A 10080-nucleotide genomic window follows, 5' to 3' on the forward strand; every position below is an offset into this window, starting at 1 on the left:
ATGGTAAAAGAGCAATAGTAAAAATATAAGAAATTTTACAATATTATTTACAATAGTTGAGTAAACAAGCTTTTAATTGTTCTTATTTAGACCTATCACTGACATAATTTTTTTAGCTACCATTAACAGTTTGCCAACTTTGCTGGGTGTGAAACTTTTTATCAGATTTTTGTATCAATAAACTTTCACTTGTAAAAGCATTTCATTAGTTAGAATATCAACTTACATGTTCCAATTATTCACCTATATTTATTATTTAATAACTGACCCTTTTTCCACTTGCCAACCCAACCCAGTCAATATTCTTCAATTCAAAACAACTCTTTTTTCTCTATTCTCTTTCCATTTCCCTCCAATGTATCAAAACTGTGATTTAGTTCAGAAAGCAAGAGAAGAAATGAGACAGAAGAAGAAAGAAGTCCAGGAATGAAAATATGAAGATGAACGACAGCTTGGTTCTGTAGTTTTGAATGTGTAGTGTAATTTAATTAAATGCTGTAGTTTAGTGACTTGTAGTTTAGTGAGATTTGTTCACACGTGACTTAACTAACAAGAACACATGCTGTAATTAATTCCGCATAATGTGGGATATTTTGTTTACTCTGTTTTCTGTATTTAGTCTCAGATCAATGTACAGATTCATTTAGTTGGGAAATACACAATTCTTCTTGGTTCTAAACTTCTCTCTCTTTCTCTCTCTGATTTAAGCTTCCCATCTTCCTATTCTTGGTTCTCTGTACTTTCTTATATGGTATCAGAGCTTGACCCCTCGTCAATGGCGTCAAATACAACTTCATCTTCTTCTACACAAGAACTTTCTCCATTGGAAGATCCTGGAAGTCCGTTTTTCTTGCACCATGGTGAATCTCCTGGTGCAATCCTGGTTGTTCAACCTTTCACTGAGGACAATTACCCTAATTGGGCCAGAGCAATGAGGATGGCTCTAGATGCTAAGAGTAAACTCGGATTTGTAGATGGATCCATTACTGCATCGATGGCAATCACACCTCTTGAGAAAAAGGCATGGTCCAAGTGCAATTCAATGATCTCATCGTGGATCTTGAATTCAATTTCACCTCATATTACTGCCAGTGTCATTTATAGAGACACGACTTTTGAGGTCTAGAATGCTCTCAAGAATCGATTCCTTCAAGCAAATGGACCAAGGATTTCTCAACTTCAGAAGCAAATTTCCACTGTGATGCAGAGAGATTCTACTATGACAAGCTTTTTCACTGATCTTCAAGCTTCTTGGGACCAACTGTTGAATCTGAGGCCCTTGCCATCATGTTCATGTGAAAAGTGTACTTGTGGTGTGAATGAGAAGATCATGCATCTTTACCACCAAGATTCAATTATGCAGTTTCTAAATGGATTGAATGATTGTTACTCGCAAGTCAAGACTCAAATTCTCATGATGGAGCCTGTACCATCTGTGGATAAAACCTTTTCTTTGGTGATCCAAGAGGAAAGGCAACGAATTTCTAATGTTCATGCCAATCCCTTAGTGGAATCCACTGCTCTAGCGGTCCAGAATCAACTCTTCAATCAGAATTCTTTTCCTGGCAAGAACTTCAAAGGGAATGTTGGAAAGGGAAGACCTATGTGTAGCTATTGTGGAAAGGTTGGGCATGTCAAGGAGAAATGCTATAAGTTTGTTGGATTTCCACCAGGATACAAGCAAAAAGGAAGGTTTCCTATGGCTAATCAGGTCATGATGAATTGTGATCAAACTCAGAGTGAGGCTGTGCATCAGCAGAACAACTTCTCTTTCACTCAAGAACAGTATCAGCAATTGATTTCTCTATTGAATTCTCATGCATCTAGTTCTGGCAATTTTGGTGAAGCAATTCACACAGCAAATGCTGCCATCTCAGGTATTTCAGATGATCCTTTGCAAACCTCAATTTGTTTAAGCATGCAACACTCTATTTTTGTTGTCAATCCTTCAAACAAAAACACATTCAGTCAAGACACTTGGGTTCTTGATACAGGTGCCACAGATCACATAGTCCATTCTGTTGATTTGTTCACTAAAATTACTAGTTCTGTAACTAATTTTGTTCAACTGCCAAATGGTGAAAGAGTTGTTGTCACACACATAGGAACTATTCAAGTAACTTCTAGTTTAATTCTTGAAAATGTCCTCTGTGTTCCTTCATTCACTTTCAACTAGATATCCATTAGTCAACTAACCAAAAGCCTATCATGTTGCTTCATTTTCCTGTCAAATATGTGTTTTATACAGGACCCTTCTTGTTGGAAAACGATTGGAGTGGGTAAGCTGCATCATAACCTTTATCTGCTACAATCTTCAGAATCTTGCAAATTTGTCTCAGCTGTCTCTTCTATCTTAGGTTCTACTTTCAATTTTTTGCAAATAATGTTGTGGATGTTCCTGTTACCACAAAGTCCTATCTTTGGCATCTTAGGTTAGGTCATGTTTCTGATGCCAAACTTCAGGTCCTGTGTGACATTCTTCCTGATGTAAGCACTATACATAGTAATAAAGATTGTGCCCTTTGTCCCATTGCTAAACACAAACGGCTTCCTTTCCCTTCTTTCAATCATTTATCTGCTAATGCTTTTGATCTCATTCACTGTGATGTTTGGGGTCCTTTTGCAAAATCCACTCACAATGGTTTTAAATATTTCCTCACCATTGTTGATGACGCCACAAGATCAACATGGGTCTATCTTATGCAGTCCAAATCTGAAACTAGACCCCTGCTAATTTCTTTTACAAAATGATCTCAACCCAATTTCACACTAATATTAAAGCTTTTAGAACTGATAATGCTCATGAGTTTTTCCTTAAGGATTTCTTTGCGGATCATGGGATTATACATCAATATTCTTGTGTTGCCACTCCACAACAAAATTCTGTTATGGAGAGGAAACACCAACACATTTTAAGCATTGCTAGAGCATTAAAATTTCATCTAATGTGCCCATTTCTTATTGGGGTGAATGTGTTTTAACTGCTTTTACATCATCAATAGACTACCCTCTTCCATTTTAGAGAATAAAACCCCTTTTGAGAAACTTTATAACAAACCCCCTTCTTTTGTTCACTTAAAGGTTTTGGGTGCCTTTGTTTTGCTTCCACCTTGTCTCACAACAGATCAAAATTTGATCCTAGATCCATTCCATGTGTTTTTATGGGATTTCCATTTGTTGTCAAAGGTTACAAATTACTTAATCTAGTCACCAAGAAAATCTTTATATCTAGAGATGTTACTTTTCATGAAACTGTCTTTCCCTTCATTTCATCCACTTATTCTTCCTCACCTCACTCCAATATCACCTTTCCTCATCTTTTTCCTCCTTTGGATACTTCTAATACCTCCCAATCTGCCTTATTTGATTTTGTTTCTCCATCACATTCTGATACTGCCATCAATCAGCCCATTCCTAAACCTAACTCTGCTACTTCACCTTCTAATCCTTTACTCAATTCTTCATCACCTGCTGAATCACATTCTCCACCCTGTGATTTTCCTCCACCTATTTCTATTGAAAATTCTGGTCCTTCCATCATGGACCCTACTATTCTTCCTTCAACTCCATCTCTGAGAAAATCTACTAAAGTGTCTAAGCCTCCTTCCTATTTGCAAGACTATAAATGCAGCACTGTTATTACTGATCAGTTTGCACATTCCAATCATGCCATCAAATCTGGTTCACTCCTCACCTTAGGTACAAAATACCCTTTATCAAATTTCATTGGTTCTTCTACTTTATCTCCATCATATGCCCATTTTTGCTCTCTTATCACTACTGTTTCTAAACCACATTCCTACCATGAGGCTGTCCAAGATCCCAAATGGCAAACTGCAATGGCTGTTGAGATTGATGCATTAGAATCCAAACACACTTGGTCCCTTACTCCCTTACCATCTCATAAAAGAGCCATTGGATGCAAGTGGGTCTATAGAGTGAAGTATAAGGCTGATGGCACAGTGGAAAGGTATAAGGCTCGTCTGGTAGCAAAGGGGTTCACAGAGCAGGAGGGTTTAGACTTCACTGAAACCTTTTCTCCTGTTGCTAAATGACCACTGTTAAAACTTTGCTTGCCATTTCTACTGTGAGGGGCTAGCACTTAACTCAACTTGATGTTAATAATGCTTTCCTTCATGGAGAGCTTCACGAGGAGGTTTATATGCAGCTGCCTCCAGGGTTCCACAGCAAGGGGGAGAACATAGTGTGCAAGCTCAACAAATCCTTGTATGGCCTTAGACAGGCATCAAGGCAGTGGTATTCAAAATTTTCATCCACTATTCTCAAATGTGGATTCAAACAGTCAAGATCAGATTACTCCCTTTTTACCAAGAAGTTTAATCAGTCATTCATAGCACTTTTGGTCTATGTGGATGATATTCTCATAGCCAGCAATGATGTTCAAGCTGTTGAAGAACTCAAGGTGTTCCTAGATCAAGAGTTCAAATTGAAGGATCTTGGAAACTTGAAATTCTTTCTTGGCCTTGAAGTGGCAAGATCAGACAAAGGCATTTCCTTATGTCAAAGGAAATATGCATTGGAGGTGCTTAAAGATGCAGGCATGACAGGTTGCAAGCCTAGCAAAGTCCCTATGGAGCAAAACTTAAAATTAAGTAAATACCATGGGGAGCTATTACCCGATCCTGGCGTTTATAGAAGACTGGTTGGCAGGTTAATATACTTAACCATTACCAGACCAGATATCACATACTCAGTGAATAAGCTAAGTCAATTTCTATCAAAACCGAGAAAGCCACACTTGGATGCAGCCTATAAGGTTCTGCAGTATATCAAGGGAAGTTTTGGACAAGGCATTCTGCTATCATCAACATCAGATTTACACTTAAAGGCATTCACTGATGCGGATTGGGCATCTTGTGTTGACACCAGAAGATCAACCACTGGTTATTGTGTCTTTTTGGGTAGCTCTCTAGTTTCATGGAAATCTAAAAAGCAATCCATAGTATCTAGATCATCTGTAGAAGCTGAATACTGAGCCATGGCAGTGACTGTGTGTGAAATGACTTGGATATTAGCCTTGTTGAAGGATTTAGAAGTGTATCATCCAAAACCTACAATGCTATTTTGTGATAACCAAGCAGCTATATATATTGGTGAAAATCCCGTGTTTCATGAGAGGACCAAACATATAGAGATAGATTGTCATTTGGTCAGAGATAAGGTTGAAGACAAAGTCATAAGGTTGTTTTTCACTCCCACTCACTCACAGTTAGCTGATCTACTTACAAAAGCACTCAGTGGTCAACAATTGAGGGTGTTACTTGCCAAGATGAACATTGTGAATATTCACAGTCCTGATTATCATCTTGAAGGGGCGTATCAAAACTGTGATTTAGTTCAGAAAGCAAGAGAAGAAATGAGATAGAAGAAGAAAGAAGTCCAGGAATGAAAATATGAAGATGAACGATAGCTTGGTTCTGAAGTTTTGATTGTGCAGTGTAATTTAATTAAATGTTGTAGTTTAGTGACTTATAGTTTAGTGAGATTTGTTCACACGTGACTTAACTAACGAGAACACGTGCAGTAACTAATTCCGCATAATGTGGGATATTTTGTTTACTCTGTTTTCTGTATTTAGTCTCAGATCAATGTACAGATTCATTTAGTTGGGAAATACACAATTCTTCTTGGTTCTAAACTTCTCTCTCTTTCTCTCTCTGATTTGAGCTTCCCATCTTCCTATTCTTGGTTCTCTGTACTTTCTTATACAATGACGAGGATCAATCATCCACCATCACCAAGAATTCAATCACCCATCTGGAGCAATACTGAAGCTTTGAATCTCATCCAGTCCGCCCTTTCTCGCCCCTTGAACTCTGAGGCTGCCCCTGCCGTACTCTCTAAATTAGTCAAAATATGACCCTGATTTATTCCTTCAAGCCATTAGCTATGCACTCAAAAACTCCACCGACCCTATCGAAGAAGATGACTCGGACTTTCCCAAAGAGTACCAAATTGAAATTCGATAACCCTATCTTGCTGGTAGAAGGAAGAGTTTTTCTGTTCTTCTCGTTCACTCAGTAAACCTAATGAAGCTTCTATTAGGTTACTTTTTGTGTGGTTCCAATATCAATTCCGACTCTTTTGTTAATTTTGGTGCTTCTCGGTAGTGCAGCATTTGACTTGTTGTCTTAGTCTGGTTTGTTTACGAAGGTTTCATTAAAAAAAAAAGATAGAAAATTGTGCCTCAAGGATATTATAGAAAATATAATTGGACCACTAAGTCAAATGATAACTGTGTAAACCAAAACGATTTCGGCTTTCTGAGATCCCCACAATGTGTGAATTATTACTTTGCACATTGTCTTGAATAGCCAGGACCTCCGAAATAAAAATGAGTTCCATAGCCTCTATTGGTATTATATTCTACTTTTACATTATAGCAAGATGGTCTTGTTGCCAATATATTCAGACTTTGAGGCTCCGCATCTCTGAACTTGCCACTGTTATCGGTATATGCAATATTTCGAAAAGAAACTTGCCTTTCCACCGCCTTCATTGCCGAAATGGCCGCTCCCCATTTGAGTCCTTGTGTGATTACCATTCGGTTCCGAGTTGTAAAACTCTCCACCCCAACTAATTTTTCTAGCACTACTCACTAAATATTTGAAGATGGAGCCAGGCCAATACCCAAGTACCTGATCTTGCACTTGGAGCCACCAATTTCCATTCTCCTGAAGCATATAATAAGTTCAAAAATTTAGTGAGCAAGGCGTGTACACAAATTTTATAGACTACAAAATCTCCCCTAGGAAATGTCAGTTTTGCTTCGTTATGATTGGAATTATATAATGGCTGAGCCGCTGAGTATGACAACGGTTTTAGAAAGAGTCAAAAGTATTTTCCCCAAAGTCCTTGTCTTAGCATGTACATACGCTAATTTAGAAAGAGTAATACTTTGGAAATTTATATTTAGAGAACTATAATGGTATACATTTCCCCCCAAATCCTTTGTCCTTCTTACACGCTGAGGAAGAAAAGAAGAAAAGAAGAAAAGAGGCCATTCGGCCATTTTTGGTTATTGAGAGCTGAAGAGAAAAATCAGAGAGGGGCAGAGAGATAAACAGAGAAAGATAGAGAGTACGAGTGAGTGGAGTCCAAAACTGAAGAGATAAACACAATGAGTTAGTGAGAGTGAAAAAGAAAAAAGAGAGTTTTCTTTACTCAAGTTACACATGTTTTTGAATGTCATATTCAAAGTACAAAGTCTGTCTTCAATCTCTAATAGAAACATGATATATGTCCTATCATATGTAATGCACATGACTTACTTGGTTAGTTAGGTTAAGTGAGTCATGTGCGTTGCAAATGTCTGACACATGTTATCTTCCTATTGGTGGTTGGAGCCAAGGCTTCAAACATATTTGGAGCCAAATTTTGTCATTTTCGAAATATTAATCGATCTAATCAAAAGTTATTAGGTTATACATATATCGAACTAACATTGTAGTAACCAAAATTTTTGTTATGTAATTAAATAGAGTATTAGATGCACTTATTTTCATGTGTTAATTATTTACAAGAAATGGTGGCTCTATGATTTTTTTTTAGGGGGTTAGTAAGAAGAAGATGAATTTTTCAATCTACATGTTTTCCTTATTACAATTTGTCCATAGTACGCATTTGTAAGAGAGTAAAAAATTTACTTTCATTTCATTTGGCATATTTTTTTTTTTTTAATTATTGATACTAATTATTGATACTAAGATTAAATCTTAGAAACCATTAATTGCTTCTAAATATAATAAACATATTAATTATGACAAATGCCACAATATTTTCACAACAAATCTTAGGTGGCAAATTGTTAATTGTTGTTACAGGTGGATAAAAAAGTAATTTTAGTAGTGGATTTAAGTTAAAAGCCTATAACAATTTGCTACTTAAGATTTACTGTGAAAGTATTGTAAAAATGTCGTGGACATAGCACTTCTCTATTAAGTATTGTTTCTTTCAAATTTGTTTAGATCTAAATGGGTTTTTTATAAGGTTTAAGATGAACAAATTTCTACTATTGTTCTTAGGCTATTTTTTTTGTGTTTAAAAAAATCCAAGATATTGTTAAGAGAACTATATTCAAATTTAATGATCAATGTCTGGAGATTGACATCTTTGCTCAAAGCTCTTACAGCTTTAAAAATTGAAATCTTCTCCTTAATGGGCAAAGTTTAGGTCCAATGTCTCTAGTGAACATAATTAGTTACATCCAGCCAAAAGTGGACAACTAGAAATATTAACTGCTAACTGCTAACTAGAAATAATTAGTTACATGTTGTACCTACTAACTGCTGTTATATGGTAAAGGTAACTATTCTAATGCAAATTTAACTTCTATTTGGGAGGGAATAAACAAATTAACTTACAGTCCAATATGTGAAAAACCTTGTTTTGTTGTCACATGAAGTAACCTGAAACAATGAAATGAAATGTTTATCAACTTATTAATTATAAAATTTATATCAATTTTCTTAATTGCATTCAAATAGCACAAGTTTCTAATAATATCAAAGTTTTTAGTTTTAAACTTTCATTTTTGGTTCTCGTGAATTTGATGATAATAGTTCTTCACTCATTTTGCCTCTGGTGTAATATGTCTTGTTAAATTAACAACCAACACACACATATATATATATATATACATATATATATATATATATTACACCATAAATTTACAAACTTACCCTCCATCCAGCTTCCACAGTGTTTAATTCTCCAGAAGGACCTGATGCAACCCATATTTGAGCAAGACTAAATTCTCCATAAGAAACAAAAGGGCTCCGTACGTTTAATGATGCTCGTGCTCCATAATATTCGCCACCCTCCAATTTGACAGCGGCAAACTAGTTCAAAATATCAAACTCATATGTAAGAAGTAAATTTTAATTTATAAATGAAATAGATTAACTCTGACTGTAATTAGTTTAAAGAATACAAATATGACATAATTTTATATATGTAAAAATATCATGTCATTTGATAAAAAAGGATTATACCTCATGACCACTGGAATCATAAAAGCTATGATTAATTTGTGTTCTTCTATGTGGTATATATCCATTCATTTTCTTGTGTTCGTCTTATGGGGACTGTTCCTTCTGGGCATTGCCCATTTTTATGCCAATTTTGAAATAGCTCAGCTTGATATGAATTCTCTTTTGGACTGCTTGGGATTGAGTTGGGTTTCATCTAATCAACCAAAGTCGAATTACTAGTTATAATCCTCAATAATCATAATAAAAAGCTAAAAAAAAGATAAAAGCAGATAGTTAATTATTTACTTTATATTTTTTTATTTTTGTCATTACGTTTATATAAGTTATAAGGGTGAGATTATTTAAGAAGAAAAAGAAAAATAACAATAATAAATGAAGATTAAAAAAGCTAAAGAGAAGTACTAACTCCATAATGCAATGTCTTAGGTCATATGAATATCATTTTTTTAGCTTTTTATTATGATTATTGAGGATTATAACTAGTAATTCGACTTTGGTTGATTAGATGAAACCCAACTCAATCCCAAGCAGTCCAAAAGAGAATTCATATCAAGCTGATCTATTTCAAAATTGGCATAAAAATGGACAATGCCCAGAAGGAACAGTCCCCATAAGACGAACACAAGAAAATGAATGGATACCACATAGAAGAACACAAATTAATCATAGCTTTTATGATTCCAGTGGTCATGAGGTATAATCCTTTTTTATCAAATGACATGATATTTTTACATATATAAAATTATGTCATATTTGTATTCTTTAAACTAATTACAGTCAGAGTTAATCTATTTCATTTATAAATTAAAATTTACTTCTAACATATGAGTTTGATATTTTGAACTAGTTTGCCGCTGTCAAATTGGAGGGTGGCGAATATTATGGAGCACGAGCATCATTAAACGTATGGAGCCCTTTTGTTTCTTATGGAGAATTTAGTCTTGCTCAAATATGGGTTGCATCAGGTCCTTCTGGAGAATTAAACACTGTGGAAGCTGGATGGAGGGTAAGTTTGTAAATTTATGGTGTAATATATATATTTATATGTATATATATATATATATAT

At 35.3% G+C, this 10080-nt stretch overlaps 1 protein-coding gene across 1 annotated transcript; it reads left to right on the forward strand.

The window, feature by feature from the left end:
* Positions 1 to 4162: 4162 nt before the first annotated feature.
* Positions 4163 to 4996, forward strand: LOC136062105 (uncharacterized mitochondrial protein AtMg00810-like). The gene has a single exon (XM_065760789.1). The coding sequence runs from the start codon at positions 4163 to 4165 to the stop codon at positions 4994 to 4996; it is 834 nt and encodes a 277-aa protein (XP_065616861.1).
* The last annotated feature ends 5084 nt before the right edge of the window (positions 4997 to 10080 follow it).

The sequence above is a fragment of the Quercus suber genome, unplaced genomic scaffold (assembly GCF_002906115.3).
Source record: "Quercus suber isolate HL8 unplaced genomic scaffold, Cork oak 2.0 scaffold_382, whole genome shotgun sequence".
Classification (NCBI taxonomy): Eukaryota; Viridiplantae; Streptophyta; class Magnoliopsida; order Fagales; family Fagaceae; genus Quercus; species Quercus suber.